Below are 17,587 nucleotides of genomic sequence, written 5' to 3'. Positions count from 1 at the left end.
TCATGCCTCTGGGGGTGCGGCCGCCGTCCGGAGCTTGGCAGTCGATGTCACGGCAGCGGGATGGCAGGTTCCACTTCAGAGCCTTCCCTGAGACGCTGGGAAATTAAGGGATTTGAAATAAATGAATTGTGACGGCAGCGGCAGCCTAATTAGAGCGGGTTTCCATGCCAGTCTGAACCGGGAGCAGCCCGGCAGGGGGCCGTGGGGCAGGGCCCAGTGCGGAGGGTGGATATTTTGCCCAACTTCCTGATACTTTCCAAGCAGAGAAGCAGAACAAAATAGGAGATACCCTTCGGCCAACAAGTCCCTTCTTGCCTTTTGGTCTGCACCAGGATGGGAAGGTTTGTTTCCTCGTCTATTGTGTGGAGCTGTTCACTCCCATCGCTTTGTTTTTCTGTGTAAAGTTAGATTTTTTTTTTTAATAATATTCCCTTCCTGTTGCTTATCGGTGATAAAATCTTTCACATTAGCAGGCACGTGAGTTTTACATTTAACAGAAGTTTACCTAGTCTGCGGGTGTTTGTTGATCATCAGGTGCTGCACATTATCCAAACGAATATAATTTTCCTGGACTTAATACTCTCTTCCTTCCCCACATGAAAAAGCACATCCCTCCCAGATCAGTAAAAGGCCACGTAAGGGATTGCTGAGCCCCCAGTTTTCTTTGATTCCTGCTGCCTTTTTTTAAAACCAGAGGGGAAGGAGTGAAACTCCTCATTTTTTTGCCTCCAACCCCAACCTCGACCGTCTTCTCTTAGCCGGCCGCCGCGGGCCTGAGGCTGTGTGTGTGCTACTTGGCGCCGCCTCCTGAAGCCACGCAGTTCCCGCCGAGGGCGGTGTGGAGGGGAGCGAGGCCCAGGCGGGAGCACTGTGCCGGGAGCACTGTGCCGGGAGCCCTGTGCCGGGAGCAGGCGGAGGAAGGTGGCTTGCAGGAGGTTCTGGGAGGCGTAAAGCAGTGGTTTCTTTTCCCCTCTTCACACAGCCTGCCCCGAGCCAGAGTGGCCCGGCTGGAAGGCCACGTGGGGGACCCTGCCCCCCGTGTGCTTACTGAAGGTTGAGTTAAAATCAAGAAGCCGGGTCACCACGGGGGGAGGGGGAGGAGAACGTGGAAATGTGTGTCCCGGGGGACACTGCCACGCTGTGAGCTGATTTTACACAGGGAACTGAAAACAGCGAGAAAGGAAAAAAAAAGTGGAACAACGTTGACGAGATGGAGAGTTTAAGAGAAGAACAAAGCGAGCACATGTCGTGGGCGTCGAAAAAAGAGCAGCAAGAACCGAATAACCGATCGGGGAGATGGATTTCAGTGATGTTTTTGGAAACAAAAGGGAATTGTCCTATTACTGCTCTTAATTAAACGGCAACACACACACTTATAATGGGAACTAAATACCTAATTAGAGGGTGCCGAGGGAATAAATAGCTGTGTTTTTAAACCTCCTGTGTAGAAAACATGTCCACCAATTGGACGGGAAGGATGGGAAAGAAAGATACAGAGCCAGACCTCCGGCGACTGTGCCGGGGGGATGAGGAGGCGAGGAGAGGGCCTCCCTCCCGCGTGCGGGCCGCTGCTCGGGCCTCTCCCGCCGCCCCGCACGTGGCTCGTTTTCCATCACGCTCCCCGGAGCCCGAGAGCTGGAGCGCCTTGAGGAATAAGGCACCAGAGGACCACGGGGGATGGGGTGACGACCACGCAGGCCACGAAGAAGGGATTTGGAGGAACGTGGCTTTGCCGTGCGATGAGCGAGCCTGTGGCCGCCTTCTTTACAGACAGGAGAGGAGGCTGCCCTGTAGGGATCGGCCCCAAATGGCACAGCGGTTCTCAGTGAAAATCCCGAGGTGGGGACAGGGGAAGAGGGGGTCACTACAGAATGCTTTACGGTCAGGACTAAAGCACAAAAACCAAGCCAAACCGTGTCTGTAACTGGGGTGGACACCACAGATCCCGCTACCGAGAGAGAGAGAGAGAGAGAGAGAGAGAGAGAGAGAGAGAGAGAGAGAACCATGGGGGAGACCCGAAATGACAAGAACGAGTGAAACGCGGGCATGTGGATGTGGAATTCTGTGGCCACTTGACAAAACAGCGGCCGTGGCAGTGCAGCTGAGGGTCAATGTCCAGGCCAAGAAGACGGACTCCAGAGGGTCCAGCGATGACCGAGACACGGACGCTCCTCCACCGGCCCCTTCCTGCTGCCTCCTTGGGGCGTTCTACTTTGGAACGCCTGCTTTCTTGTTACCTGAGTGTCCAAACTACGTACCTGGCCGCTGTCTTCAGTAGCCCCGATAGGAAATCCATTTCTGGTCAATGACAGGACAGGGATTCCTCTTCAGGGTCCGCCGGGGGGGAGAAGCCTCAGGCACCTGTGAGCACGGAGTGAACACACCCGGGGGACTCCCAGACGCACGCCCGCGTCCGTCCCCCTCCTGAGGTCACGGGGGCGGCCGACAGCCGGCCTCTCCCTTGGAGGCCTGAGGTGTGGTGTCAGCAATAGCAAAGGGCACCTTTCTGGGGTTTGCCTTGCGTGCCCCAACTCGCGGCTAGAGGAAATCAAGATAGCAGACGTGAGCGGGGGTTTCAGAGGGGCCTGCCGAGGGGCAGTTTCGGCCGTCCAGGAGTCCTCGGCTGTAAGGGTCAGATTGAACGTTAGCGGAAATGAGGTTAGACACTCCAAGTCAAGCTGGCCCGCGTAGGCCGGCCATCGGAGGCCTGGGCACGTGGGAGGAAGATGGGTTAGGTTGTAAACTCCCAGAAACAAGACATTCTGGTTTTCAGACTTGGAGAGGGGAGAGAGCTGAGTGTTCAGAAGAAGGCATGGCCTGGCCAGGTCCACGCTGTAAGGCAGTCTTGCCCCAGCCGAGCGACGGGACCCTGCGCTTCCTTAGGATTTGGAGGTTTCTATGTAGCCATGCGTAACGGGTTCCAACGCAGATCTTCCCATCACTAACTTCTCTGCTGTTTTGCTTAATTTAGGATTGCTATCCGTGTGCCAGCCAGCAAAGGCCACGTGATACACCTTTGTGTTCACAGTTGTTCCGTAAGTGGCATCACAGTTGACGACACTCCTGATGTTTGCATTTGCCCCTTGGCTGGTGTGTAGGTGGTGGCCCTGGGGGACGTTCCGGATGGGACGCTGGTCACCGTGATGGCCGGCAACGATGAGAACTACTCCGCCGAACTGAGGAACGCCACCGCGGCCATGAAGAACCAGGTGGCGAGATTCAATGACCTCCGGTTTGTCGGCCGCAGTGGACGAGGTAGGTCGCTGAACTTGACTCACAAACGATTGACAGGGCCGCCGACCCAAATTTCAAAACCTCTAGAAATTTCTGTGGTGGGATCCCTGGAAACACAGTCTTCCTTGTTGTTATTGCTACGCCGAGCCTTTACAAATATTTATTTAGAATTTAACACTTTTAACAGGATCCAGTTTTACATCGTTGCTTTCTGATTGACAGCGGGTGAAACGTGAATGTTGGGTTTCGAGGCAACCCCTCAGCTCTCCGTTAAAGTGTGAACATATAGAACCAGGACTCTCCATCGGGGTTCTGTCTTGGGTAATTGTCAGAAACCTCTATAGTGGGGGCCCTTAACGTGGGACCCGTGTGTCCCCGTGGCAGGCGGCAGGGTTTCAAGTGATCGCTTCTGATCATTGTAAGGGAGGTGTCGTGCGTGACGAGTGAAACGCGGTTTCAAGTAAGCTTACCTTTGGATGGTAAGATGTGAAGAAATGGGGGTTGGTAAGCGTGACAGAACGTGACCTTCCTATGACAGGGAGTGTGGATGGATGCCTTGCTGTCGTTGGGAGGGCTGGGCCCAGCTCACATGTTCGGTACTGACCACAGGAAGGACCGGGTGAGCCGGGGAACTGCCGGGCTAGGGCGGGTCTGTGTGCGGCGTGACTTTCGTTGCCCGCTGTCGGGGTAGGAGAACAGAAAGAGGAGTGACTGTTGGCTCGTTGCAATCTCTTCTGCTTTCACATTATTTTCAAATATTGTGTTTTCTCTGCATTGTGAGAACCTACGTCACACTTATAAATAGCAGTGAGTACTGGAAGTTTAATCGAAAGAGGCGGCATAGTTTGTTTTGAAAATCTAATTTTTATAATAGAAAAAATGGAAAAAAAATATCCTTTTGAGAATAGTAAAAAGACATGGTGAATCCCCAAATAACAGTAGATGATTGTTGTATTAAAAAAAATAAAGGTACAACCGATGGACTTTTAAACAAGAATCACCATGGCTCTTTATGAAGGCATTCAAAAATCGAAGGAAATCTGTGTTCTTCAGGGTTTTGATTAGTTGGAGAAGGGAGGATGGTGAAGGGAAGGGTGTTTGGCTGTTGTTTCTGCTATCCTAGCTGTCCGGAGCATTTTCAAAATAGAATCACCGTGGGGGCAATTGAAAAAGCATAACGGGATTGAACATCTCTGTTCGTGGCCCTCACCATGTGGACAATAGGACGATGCAAAGAAAATGACACCCACTTCTTGGATATGAGGGATGCTGTGAGGTACGCGAGCGTAAGTCATTATGTGGGCTCGCTCGTCCCATTAAAAGTCCCCGCCTCGCAGTAAATGGAGTTCGCATCATGATTCAGGGATGAAGGCTTCGGGTGAGTAGCTGGCAGAGCGGGTGCGAAGCCAATAAAAACCGAGGCCCCACCTCCTGGTCCGTGCCTCCCAGCCCGGCGTGGGCCACCGCCATTCCGCTCTGGTGGATTTCCACTCCTCGCACTTGGTAGCCGAGCACCCTCGGGCTGCCCTTCCGGAGAAGGGATGCCGGCAGAGGGTGCCTCTGTGTGGCTCTGAGTGCCAGGCTTTGGTTATCAAAAGCCGTGGAAACTACTCCGTGGCCCACGCCAGTGACATTTTCCCACACGGAGCTCCGTGGCCACGCACAGGACGTGGGCGATGAGAGGGAATGAGGCTTGGACAGCAGCCTGCTTCCTCTCCTGGCGCTGGGGGCTGGTCTCTCGTCTCGTTGGCCGTTTCTGGTTTGAGTGGGTGACTAATAGGTGCTGTGTTTACTCGGGGAGCAGGGAGCTGTTTCCCCAAGGTGTGGATTGTTTGCCCTTGGCTGCCCGGTCCATGCCAGTGCGCCCTTGAGTTTGCATAAAAGCCAGAGTCACGTAGCGACAACCCCGGCTGGGCTGTCCTCTGGTCACCGGGGATGAGGCCGTGAATCGGAGCCCCGTAAGCGGACAGTATCTGTTTTGCACGGTGTCTGCCTCCCATGAGTGATAGTCAGGAATCCAAACCACAGCCCTAATTGAACGTCTGGCCCGGGGAAGGTAACCCTGTGTGTTGTTGGTCTTGAGCAATTTTTTTTTTTTTCCGTCAGTACTACCAGACAGAATTGAGCTGTCAGAGGCCCTGTTTGTCCCAGGTTTCTCTCCCGAGTCGTAAAACACAGCTCGATTTTATTCTTTCAAGTGTAAGTGTCGACTCAACGTTTGCCAGACTTTTTTTTTTTTTTTTTTTTGGTAATTTGCTTCCCATTATGAAGAGAGCAGATGATTCTCACTCATTTGGACAATTAGCCTCAATCTTCCACGCGGAGCCGTGCCCTGTAAAAGTTTCATTACGTTTATTTTCTGTAAGTGATCTTAAGATGATTTTTCTGTTTTCCAAAATGTGCCTATAAACATGTCATTGGCAGCGACACACCCCACGGGGGCCAAGGCGGCCCTGGCTGTTGGCTCCTCCGAACATTTCCGCGCGGTTTCACCCTCTGTCACCAGGCACGTCCGGCGGCGGCTCCACGCGGCCTGGGGCTCAGCGCCCAGCTCGGGGGGGGGGGGGGGGGGGGGGGGGGACCAGAACTCCCTTTTCCTTTACCGGCTGCCGGCCCGGCCCGTCCGGGGGCTCGTGGAGCCCCGGAGAAGCTGCCAGAGGCGGAACATGGAGGGTTTTTTGTGGGTTTTTTTTTTTGTCTTTATTCTGTTCTGCAAAACTGATCTGTCTGGGCGCTGGCGGAGGTCCAGGTTCGCAGCTCTAACCTCAAGTTCAGCTGCAACCGGGAGAACCTGCCGGTCCGGCTCTCACGGCCTGGCTGACAACACAGTCCCCTAACGTCCACGGGCGAGGGCTTCGGCGCCCCGACCTTCCTCCTTTCCCGCCCGCCCCCCACCCTTCTCCTCGTCAGTTGCACATCTTGTTCGGGGTGTACGCGGCCTTGGCATTTTATCGCTTTCACACGGCGCCCCCTTGGAGGGGGACGGTTCCCTCCATGGACGAGGCGGCGGCTCCGGGGAGCGGAGAGGAGGCGCTGAGCACACAGGTTGCTGCTCAGAGCACTCACCCGCTCGTCCTGGGACTCCCCCTGCCCCCAGAAAATGGGCGTTCGGGGTCAAAAGGACTCTGGATGGCCAAGCCCCGTGGTCGGCAAACTGCGGCTCACGAGCCACATGCGGCTCTTTGGCCCCTTGAGTGTGGCTCTTCCACAAAATACCACGGCCTGGGCGAGTCTATTTTGAAGAAGTGGCGTTAGAAGAAGCTTAAGTTTTAAAAATGTGGCTCTCAGAAGAAATTTCAATCGTTGTGCCGTTGATATTTGGCTCTGTTGACTAATGAGTTTGCCGACCACTGGCCAAGCCCATTAGCAGTTTACACCAGCGGTTGAGGCAGGCGCTACGGGTACTTTCAGGTGTGAGCGAGGGCGTCGTGGCTGCAGCGGACAGACTCCGCAGACAGGTCAGCCGTGAGGTCTGGGAATGCTTCCGGCCCGCCAGCCCGTCACCCCTCACGCCGGGGACCCGCTTCGGTTCATTCACTCAGAACCAAGCGCAACGGCTGCCAGGCCATGCCCGCAGGAGCCAGGGGAGAGGGTCCGCGCAGAGCCGCCTGACTTTCCCGAGGCTGTGGCTGCTGACCTGTCGGGAACAGCCCAGATAATTGGGGGAAAAAACCCGGAAGCCTCCTCCCGGGGGAGAAAAACACGCGCGGCCCCTTACACGGCGTCCTGTGCGAAGTCAGTTTCTGGGGCCCCCAAGCTAATGACGGAGCTTCCGGGGACCATGGGCCCCCCAAGCCGAGAATCTGTGGATTCAGAACTTGCCCTTGGCCGTCGGGGGGGCGGCGGGGGGCAGCCCCGTCTGTGCTGCACGCGTAGACAGCTGGAACTGCACCCGGCAGGGAACGAGAGAGGCACAGCTTCCGGCGTCCGGTGCACCTATCCGCACCGGCCAGGCCTGGCGTGCGTGGAGGAGAGCAGATCCACTGGGGCTGCTGCCCACGCTGAGCCTCCGAGTGCGGGCCGTGGCCTCGCGCAGGGAAAGGGCCCGTCGTGCCCCCGAGAGGGCGCCCCTCGCACAGCGCCGGGCCGGCCCAGCGTCACCCTGGGGTGCACAGCAGCCCGGCCAGGCCGCGTGTCTGCGCCCCGGGGACGGGCTCCGGGCGGACCTGCGGGTGCGCTGACCTCCCTGGCCACCTTCCTCCCACCCGCTCTCACCCAGCCCCCTCCCCGGCGCCCTGATAACACCACATCCCCTCTGGCGTCCTTACCGGGACGTCCTCTCAGACATAACATTCACCCGCCACCGTGGGCTGGTGCGAATTTGGGGGACGTTTCTGACTCGGAGGCTGTCTCACATGTTGGGGGGATGGTGCCGGGGCGGGGGGCTGCCTGTCAGGTGAGGCAGAGGCTGTGGTGCAGAGGAAGAGGTGCGCTCAGCACAGGGGCTCAGGCGGACGGAGCCTCTCGTCACGGGGCGCTTGTTGCTGAGAGAGGGCCCGAATGAATCCCGGTGGGCTGGCGGGCGGAGTCACTCTCTGCACACGGACCCCCGCGGCGGGCAGCCGCGAGGTTGGCGCCGGAGAATCCAGGAATCCAGCACCGGGCGTGAGCCGTATTAAATCAGCTCTCCCCCCCCCCCCCCTTTTTTTGGTTGTGATTGGTGTGCCCTGTAAAATGCTACGCGGACACCGACGCCTGTTTGGGGACATCCGTGGGCAAAGACGATGGAAAGGCCGCCCCTGGGGTCCCCGCGCCTCAGGCAGCCGGCAGGTGGGGGCTGAGCTCCGAGACGGAGTTCACCGCTCAGGTCAGGTTCCTCCCTCTGTTTTACGTTTCCCAACAGAACAGTAACAGCACTTCCTTAACGTCGGTTGGTCCCACCCCACCCCTCTCCAGGGGCGCCCCTGCCCCCGGAGGCCCTGGCAGGGGCGGGAGAGGGCAGCCGGCAGCCTGCTGGGGCCTGGCGCCGCGCCGCACGCTCCCGTCATGGTTTCCCCGCCGACTTGACGGGGTGTCGAGCGCCGAGGCCGTCGGGCAGCTTCTTGAAATTGAGGTCATGTGGGTGAACAGTGTTTGCGGGTCCGTGGGCGGAAGCTGGACTTCTCCCCGCCCGCCCGCCCGCCCGCCGCCCCTCCCTGGCCCGCGGGCTGGCCTGGCGGCGGCCGGGACGGAGACCTCGGTCAGAGAGAAGGAGCTGAGTGAGTTCAGAGCTTCCTGTGTCGGCAGGAGCGAGCATCACAGACATAAACAGAGATCCGGCCGGCGGCCCGGCGGCCATAAATCAGCGCCGCGTCCTTTCTGTGCCGCTGGGCGCGGGGCCGGCCGGGCGGAGAAGGCTGCTCGTGGAAGAACGTATCCTGTGTTCCTTTCTTATGTTTTTAAAGAAAAGTGACTTGTTGAAAAGAGAGATGGTGTCCTGTCTGGGGCTGTTTTTTCTGCTGATGATCGTGGAGCAGAAATGAGGGGGTGTCTGTGGGCAGCCGCGGGGGGGGGGGGGGGGGGGAGGCCTGCGTGTTGGTAAAGGCGCTGCCGGACGTCTCGCCGGTGCGGTGCGTGTGTGCGCGTCTCCACGGACATGCCTCTGGGCCAGACGGTCTTCGAGGACCGAATCCATGCCAATAGCATCACCTCATCTGAAGCCCAAAGAAAGCGATTGACAGGAGCCAGTGAGTGAGCAGCAGGGCCTTCACGAGCGGCCTGTGAATGCTTCACATCCGCAGGGTTGGCCCTGGCCGGTGTGGCTCAGTGGATAGAGCGTCGGCCTACAGACTGAAGGGTCCCGGGTTTGATTCCGGTCAAGGGCACATGCCTGGGTTGCGGGCCCAATCCCCAGTAGAGGGCGTGCAGGAGGCAGATGATCAATGATTCTCTCTCATCATTGATGCTTCTATCTCTCTCTGCCTCTCCCTTCCTCTCCGAAATCAATAAAAAAATGCGCAGGTTTCACGGGCTGGCTCCCGGGGCGTGGGGAGCAGCTCGCCGCTCAAGGGTCTGTGTTTGTCAGCGGCATTCACGGCTTCGGCAGCACCTGTGCCCCGTGGGTCCAGAGCCGAGCCCCGAGGTCGGCAGAGCTCGTTCAGCTCTCGGTCCGTGTGGAGAGCGGGTGATCGCGGGTTCCGTCAGCACCCAGATGCGGTCCCAGCACGTGGCCGGGCCGCTGTGAGCCCAGGTGTGGGAGGGCGGGCACCCCATTTAGGAATTCCGTTCCTGTCACTGAGCTTTCTCGGCGAGGGCGCAGGTAGCTGGGGACCCTCCGCGGAGCCGGCCTCCTGCGCCGCTGCCGCGCTGGGCTCTGCTTCCGGGGAGGAGGCCTCGTGCGGAGCCACTTAAGCTGCGCTTTTCCCCGGGAAGACGGTGGTGAATTTCCTGTGCATTTCGCAACTTAGAGTAATGCCTGCTTTTACCCTGAGACCAAGGCTGTCATTAGGAGCGTGTGGGCGTCCGGACGGAAGAGCCCTCTTACCTGCCCCCCCCCGCCCCGGTCCCCGGACACTCCGGCCCGGTAATGGGCGGCCGGCCCGTGGGCGGTGCGTGGCCCACGGAGTCTCCTGCACAAAGGCGCCTCCCCGCGCCCAGGCACGCAGCGCCCAGGGATGGCCGTGTGGGCAGGGGTCTGGGGGCTCAGCGTGGACCCAGGACCGGGGGGCGGGGCTGTGCGGAAGGGGAAGCTGCAGTTTGCTCAAGGCATTCGTTTTGTGGGTTTACAGATGTCTCTCCTGCATTCTATTTGAGACCACTGTACGTAGTACAGGCAGATCTATCTGTCATCCATCTATCATCTACTACCTACCTATCACCTGTCTATCACCTACCTATCATCTATCACCTATCACCTATCATCTGCCTACCTACCTATCACCTATCACCTACCATCTATCTACCTACCTATCTATCTATCATCTATCTACCTATCATCTACCTACCTGTCTATCACCTATCTATTATCTATTACCTATCTATGGTGATTAACGAGGATGGTCCACTCCCAGGGTTGTCTGCCTCCCTGAATGGAGGCCCCACCCACCTGACCACGTCTTTCCAGACGGTCCACTTTCCCGTCCGATTGGAACCCGGGCAGGTGTAGCCCGTGTCTCGTAGAGCCGTCCGCTCGCCATGTTTCTCTGGTTCGCGTGCAGGCGGCACGCAGTGTTCTGTTCGCTTCCTTCCAGGTGTGCGGCTTCCTCGTCAATGCTGGCGGGGCGGGGCGGGGTGGGGCGGGGCAGGTGGAGGTGAGGAGGGGGATCTCACTCAGCGGCTCCCCCCAGGGGACACTGGGCAATGGCTGCGGGCAGTTTGGGCTGTCACAGCTGGGGTGTGGGCAGAGGCCAGGGGTGCTGTTCGTCATGACATCCCACAATGCACAGGGAAGCCCCCCACAGACACCCACCCGAGCCCAAATGCCAGCCTGCCGCGGCCGGAACCCGCTCGAGCTCCGCGCTCCACACCAGAAGCTGAGAACTGGCTCCTCCGCCCCCTCCCCGGCCCCTGCCTCCGTGAACCGCCTGGAAACGCCTGGAGACGTTCACACGCTGCGGAGAGAGAGCAGAGTCCTCCCGACAGAGCGCCTTCTAAGGAGAGGAGGGCACTCCTGTGCTCGGCGGCCCCATGTTCAGCACCCGTCCCTCCCCCGCCCAAGCTTCGCCCGAGGGCTCGGAGCCACAGACCCAGGAGCACGAATGGCTGTGGGTCCCTCGAAGTGAAAAGGACTAAGCCAGGCCCTGCTCTGCGCTGCTGACGGGCACCGGGCAGGCACGGGAAAGGGCTGGGGGCGCCGGGAATAATGGGGAACGCAGGGGAAGGGGGGCCGAGCCCCACTGGCTGGCCGCGCGGCGTGGAGACAGCGGGCTGCAGTACCGCGGCCACACAGAGCCGGGGCCCCGGGAGCCGCCCACCTGCCCAGCCTGGCACGCTCCATCCATCGCGTTCTCCACGGAGATTCGGGGGAGGCGTGGAGAAGAGGGTCCGAGGCAGGCGCTGCGGCGGGTCCTCCGGGAGCCGCCTCTGCTTCTCCTCGGTTTGCGTTTCCTCTGCGTGGACACCCCACCCCTGCGTTCCTGGCTTCCGGGAAGCCCCGCAGTACAGCCCCGGCTCCCAGACTCGGCATGGTCATCATTGGGGACCACAGAGGAGGTGACGGAGCCCCGAGGTCCACAGAGGGGGTGACGGAGCCCGAGGTCCACAGAGGAGGTGACGGAGCCCCGAGGGGCACAGAGGGGGTGACGGAGCCCCGAGGTCCACAGAGGAGGTGACGGAGCCCTGAGGGGCACAGAGGAGGTGACGGAGCCCGAGGTCCACAGAGGAGGTGACGGAGCCCCGAGGGGCACAGAGGGGGTGACGGAGCCCCGAGGTCCACAGAGGAGGTGACGGAGCCCCGAGGTCCACAGAGGGGGTGACGGAGCCCCGAGGGGCACAGAGGAGGTGACGGAGCCCCGAGGGGCACAGAGGGGGTGACGGAGCCCCGAGGGGCACAGAGGAGGTGACGGAGCCCCGAGGGGCACAGAGGAGGTGACGGAGCCCCGAGGGGCACAGAGGGGGTGACGGAGCCCGAGGTCCACAGAGGAGGTGACGGAGCCCCGAGGGGCACAGAGGAGGTGATGGAGCCCCGAGGTCCACAGAGGAGGTGATGGAGCCCCGAGGGGCACAGAGGAGGTGATGGAGCCCCGAGGTCCACAGAGGGGGTGACGGAGCCCCGAGGGGCACAGAGGGGGTGACGGAGCCCGAGGTCCACAGAGGGGGTGACGGAGCCCCGAGGTCCACAGAGGAGGTGACGGAGCCCCGAGGGGCACAGAGGAGGTGACGGAGCCCCGAGGGGCACAGAGGGGGTGACGGAGCCCCGAGGGGCACAGAGGGGGTGACGGAGCCCCGAGCACCGCGGCAAAGACAAGACGGTGAGCCCAGACGCCCCTCCGGCGGACGCCCCGGAATCTTCGAACACAAGACCCTCTCTGACCTTGAACACCCCACGTGCTTCATCGGGGACGGGACCCGTGCCTGGCACAGAGCGCGGCTCCTGACACTCCCATAGATGAGGACGGCCCGGGCCGTGGAGCCGGTCCGCCCGGGGCCTGGATGGGACTCCCCCTGAGAGGAGGGTCCCCGCCCTGGACGCTGTCACATTCCGGCTGCTCCTTCTGTTGTTGCTGTTGTCGAGGGGCGTCCCCCGTGGCACCCCTGGGATCGACCCAATGGCTAGTAGCACCCCGGCCCCGGCCAGGTGACCAGACTGTTAGTGTTCATCCCCAATGTCCCCGGGGGGTGGGGGGGCGGTGCCCCTGGATGAGAGCACTGGCGTGGAGCTGTGTGTCCCTGGGCAAGTGCCTTGACCTGTCTGAGCCCGGGTGCCGGGTGGGCGCCTGGGCGAAGACGTGCTTCGGGCGATGTTCTGGAGGGTCCGCCGCAGGGCTTCCCGTTTCCTGTTGCTTGCTCCTCCGTGGCAGGGGTTTAGCAAGCCTTTACCCCCCCAGGAAGTGTGTCCAGGGCCCAATAGAGTGCCCAGAGCCCAGCAGGAGCTTCATAACTATTCGTAGGCAAACTCGCGAGCCATCGGTCCAGACGATCCGGCGATGGAGGTGCCTTCCCGGTGCTGGCGCGGGAGCTTCGCGGCTCTGACCCCGCTCCCATCAGGAAGGGGATGGACCCGGCTTTGTGTGGCCGCGGTGGTTCCTTTACAGCTGGGGCCTGTCCCCAGAGGGCGTTTCATTCCTTCCTCCATCGGTTCATTTATTCCTCACCAGACCTGCACAGTGCACCTACTGTGTGCGGGCACTGAGCCAGCCCTCGGGGTACAGAGCTCAGCCAAAGAGAAGCCACAGCCTCGGGGCTGCAGAGGGGCTGACGGCGAAGCACTGGGGCGCCTGGGGGAGGGGACAGGCGTGGCCTCGTAAAGAGAGGAGGCGTCTTTCTGGGCCGTGGTCGTCTCGTCTCGGCTGAGACATTCGGGGGTGATGAGGAGGCGGCCCAGGTGGAGGCATCAAGATGAGTGTCCAAGAGGAGAAGGCAGGATGGGGGGGCTGCGCACCCCGCCTGTGGGAGAGGCATTTGAGGCCCGGATGCCCCTGACAAGCCTGCTCTAGTCCCCGTGAGGCGGAGAGCGGCCAGAGGCGCTAAGGAGGGAACTGACCAGGTGGAAAAGGTACCTGGGAGCCCAGCTGGCCTGGCTCAGTGGTTGAGCGTTGACCTATGTACCAGGAGGTCAGGGTTCGATTCCCGGTTGGGGCACAGGCCCAGGTTGAGAGCTCGGTCCCCAGTGTGGGGTGTGCAGGAGGCAGCCGGTCCATGATTCTCTCTCGTCACTGATGTTTCTCTCTCTCCCTCTCCCTGCCTCTCTGAAATCGGTAATAATATATTTTTTTAAAAGATCCTTGGGTCGCAGACTGAAGGATGGGAAGTGCGTCTGGGGGCGTCTGGGGCGCCTGGGGGCTCGGAGACCAGTCGGGACCGAGAGCTCCCGTTGCTCCTGTTGGGCAGCCTCAGACGGTGGCCCAGCTTGCAAACCCCCCTCCCCACCCCTCTCTGTTAAATGTCCCTGCGCCTGGGAGCCAGGCCCACCAGGCCCGCGAGCACCCCAGCCTTGCCTGAGCTTCCCTCCTCTTCCCGCCCCCTCCCCCCCGCGCCCCCTTCCCCCGCGCCCCCTGCACCGCCGCCCTCTGCACCGCCGCCCGGGTGGGAAGCTGGTGAGCGGACCTGGGGCCCCGAGCTGCTACCCGTCCCCATGTCCACCCTTCGGGCCTCTCTGCCACAGGCTCCGTGCTGCTGGGCTGTGTGTCCGTCAGGGCCAGGACGGGGTCAGCGCTGGGAGGTGCCTGGGCGCCTGTCTGGGCACACCACCCGGGAAGTACAGCGCCAGGGGGCGTGGGCTCGGCCTGAAGAGGCGGTGAATTCACAGTCTTGGGGGTGTTTGCGCTTAAAGGATTAAAACTTGGTTCCTCACCCAAGATACTCAGACCTGTGATACCAAAAGAAATAGGAAGACACGACAGGAACCATGAATCTGAAGGAAGGAAGTGAGAGTTGCAGGAAGCTCAAGGCTCAGACACTGTGCTTGGTCCTTCTGAGAAGGAAGGCCCGCCCATCACCCTCTGGAAGGCCCGCCCATCACCCTCTGGAAGGCCCGCCCATCATCCCTCTGACCCTCTGGGAGGCCCGCCCATCACCCTCTGGAAGGCCCGCCCATCACCCTCTGACCCTCTGGAAGGCCCGCCCATCACCCTGTGGAAGGCCCGCCCATCACCCTCTGGAAGGCCCGCCCATCACCCTGTGGAAGCTCTGGGAGGCCCGCCCATCACCCCTCTGGGAGGCCCGCCCATCACCCTCTGACCCTCTGGAAGGCCCGCCCATCACCCTCTGGAAGACCCGCCCATAACCCCTCTGGGAGACCCGCCCATCACCCTCTGGAAGACCCGCCCATCACCCCTCTGGGAGGCCCGCCCATCACCCTCTGGAAGGCCCACCCATCACCCTCTGGGAGGCCCGCCCATCACCCTCTGGAAGACCCGCCCATCACCCCCCTGGGAGGCCCGCCCATCACCCTCTGGAAGACCCGCCCATCACTCCTCTGGAAGACCCGCCCATCACCCCTCTGGGAGGCCCGCCCATCACCCTCTGGAAGACCCGCCCACAACCCCTCTGGAAGACCCGCCCATCACCACTCTGGATGACCCGCCCATCACCACTCTGGATGGCCCGCCCATCACCCTGTGGAAGGCCCGCCCATCACCCCTCTGGGAGGCCCGCCCATCATCCCTCTGGAAGACCCGCCCATCACCCTCTGGAAGACCCGCCCATCATCCCTCTGGAAGACCCGCCCATCACCCTCTGGGAGGCCCGCCCATCACCCTCTGGAAGACCCACCCATCGCCCCTCTGGAAGACCTGCCCATCACCCTCTGGGAGGCCTGCCCATCACCCTCTGGAAGGCCCGCCCATCACCCTCTGGGAGGCCCGGCCCCCACCAGAGCTGAGCAGGGAGCCACGCCTTCAGAGGGAAATCAGCGGGAAAGAGCCGCCGTCCACTGGAGGTGGACAGACTAGCTCGTGGATCCATTTAACTTTCTTCCTGGCCTCGGACCAGAAGATGCAAAGAGAATAAAATGCCATCCCTGTCCTCAAACATCTCATTTTCACAGAACATCTCCGGAGAACACACTTTGCATGTTTTTGGTTCTCTCTGAGGAAAACGGCTATTTTTCAACCAGCCCATCATTCCAAACAAATACTGTTCTCTGTGGGGACGGCGTTGTGCATTTTAAGCAGCTGGCATTCCGCCGGCTCGCGGGGCGGCCTGTGCCCACCGCTGGGCCTCCCTGTCTGCCCTCTGCCCGCGGACGCGGGTGGACAGAGCGCCTGCAGGCCCACACGTGGGTTAACTGCAGCGCAGAGAAACCGGGAAGTCCCGTGCAACTGGAGGGGTCCGGACCCGCTCAGAAATCCCCGGATCAACAATGACACGGCTCCTCTGTCCAGACGGTGGGCCTCGTGTGCAGAAGGACGTGGAGGGGGAGCGAACGCGTGAATTTGGGCCGTTAGGTTGGCCCCGTCGGAACGTGAGAACCATCCACTAAAAGTATTTTGTGGAAAATACCCCAAATTCAGAGTCCTGGCAGCGCAGGGCACGTTAATTTTAACACTTTGATGTCCGTGATCAAAATTAGACCCGGCGCCACTGACGCAGGAGGAGGCTAAATCTCACCTCGGGGAGTCTCTCCGGGTTCCGGGGTTCGCAGAGAGCAGCACCCAGCCGCCCCTGCCGCCCCTGCCGCCCTGGGCTCTGCGAAGCCGCCCTTTTCCTCCGACTTCCCTTCCCAGTCTTGGGGTTTCCAGTGTGAGCAGTCTTCCTGCAGGGGGCGCCGGTGAGGGCGGCGCAGAGATGGGGGTTCAGGAGCTGTGAGACCCGGGGCAGTTGGTCCCCGTGAGGACAGCCTTCCCTCGCGTGACCACGGGCAAGTTTCACATCCCACGGAAACTGCCCGGAAAGGAGAAGGTGGCTGGGATCCAGACACCAAGGAGGGCGACAGAAGCCGCCCAGTGGCTGGGGGCCGGCCCAGGTGAGGGAGGGACGATGGCAGGGGAGGGAGAGAGAGGGTGGTGAGGAGGGCGTGGCCACGATGGGGCCGGTCGCCTACCTATGTCTTCGAGCTCCTGAGCAAGAAATACCTAAAGGAGCCTTATCTTCTTTTCTTTCTTGTTTTAATCCTCACCCCAGGATATTTTTTCCTTGGTTTTTAGAGAGAGTGGGAGGGAGAGGGAGAGACAGAGAGAACCATTGATGTGAGAGAGACTCACTGATTGGCTGCCTCCTGCAGGAGCCCGACCCGGGCCCAGGCCGGGGAGGAGCCTGCCACCGAGGTACATGCCCCTGACCGGAATCCAACCCGGGACCCTTCAGTCCACAGGCCGTTCCATTCACTGAGCCACACCGGCCAGGGCTAGCGTGGCCTTCTTACCTTCTAATCCTCACGCCTCCCTCGGCCCTTGGGAGTGATGAGGAGGCCGCCTGAGGTCTAGCCACTGCGGTGCCGCTGAGGCGGGGAGTGGCTCCATGCGACCACCGTGGCTGCGGGAGGTCACTGGCCCCGGGGCCTCGGGGTGGTCGGGCAGCCAGCGTCCGGAACATTGGCCGGGACCTGCTTCCCACAGAATAAAGCCGTGGGTACTCTGTCCTGGCGTCTGCGTGCCCACACGGCGCTGAGGGGGTGACACGTGTCCCCGTGGGGAGCGTGGGCCTGGCTGGTTCAGAGAGCCCGGCAGCCAGTCACAGCCGTGCCTTGCAAAGGTGGCCAGCTGGCGGGGCAGGAGCGAACTTGAACGTCAAGGTCAGCAGACAGCATCGTTTTCCTGGCGGGTCTTGGGCCCCGTTCCGCCGTCCTGCAGAGCCCTGATGCACCCCTCGCCCCCGACCCAGCCCCTCCACACGGGACCGCCCTCGGCCGTGGGCTGGCGGTATCCTGTCCCTCCATCTTTGGCGGTCATTAGATTGATATTGCTGTCCGGGGTTCCATTTAACTGACATGGAAGGATTGCTATCCCCCACTTCACAGGTGACAAAGCCGAGGGCCCAGAGAGGTTAAGCAGCCTGCCCGAGGCCACACAGCTCGCTCACTCGCTCGCAAGTGGCAGCGCTGGGTGTGAGCAGAGGCAGCGGGCTGGGGCCACACTGTTCCCACACTGTAACCTCCACGCGGTGACAGAGCCGGCTCCCGCTCCCGCTGCTTCAGGTCACAGGCATGACGCGCCTTCTCCCCGCCGGCTCTTCCCCCTCTCGCTCAGGCTCCTGTGTGTGCTTCTCAGTACACTCCTCCGGGACCCCACCCCCTGGCCGACGGGGAGAAGGAGGTCCCGTGGCCTCTTCCTTGCTC

The 17,587-nt window shown here is 61.0% G+C and overlaps 1 protein-coding gene across 2 annotated transcripts in view; it reads left to right on the top strand.

Moving 5' to 3' along the window:
* The window catches only part of RUNX1 (RUNX family transcription factor 1), a 188,925-nt gene that overhangs the window by 106,977 nt on the left and 64,361 nt on the right, over positions 1 to 17,587 (top strand). For both annotated transcript variants that reach the window (XM_054713517.1, XM_054713516.1), the window contains one exon: positions 3,099 to 3,255. In XM_054713517.1, the coding sequence (XP_054569492.1) occupies positions 3,099 to 3,255 (157 nt within the window). The remainder of the gene's footprint in view (positions 1 to 3,098; positions 3,256 to 17,587) is intronic.

Source organism: Eptesicus fuscus, chromosome 3, assembly GCF_027574615.1.
Source record: "Eptesicus fuscus isolate TK198812 chromosome 3, DD_ASM_mEF_20220401, whole genome shotgun sequence".
NCBI lineage: Eukaryota > Metazoa > Chordata > Mammalia > Chiroptera > Vespertilionidae > Eptesicus > Eptesicus fuscus.
Note: the sequence above shows the minus strand (reverse complement) of the source record. Positions and strands in the feature narration are given on the sequence as shown.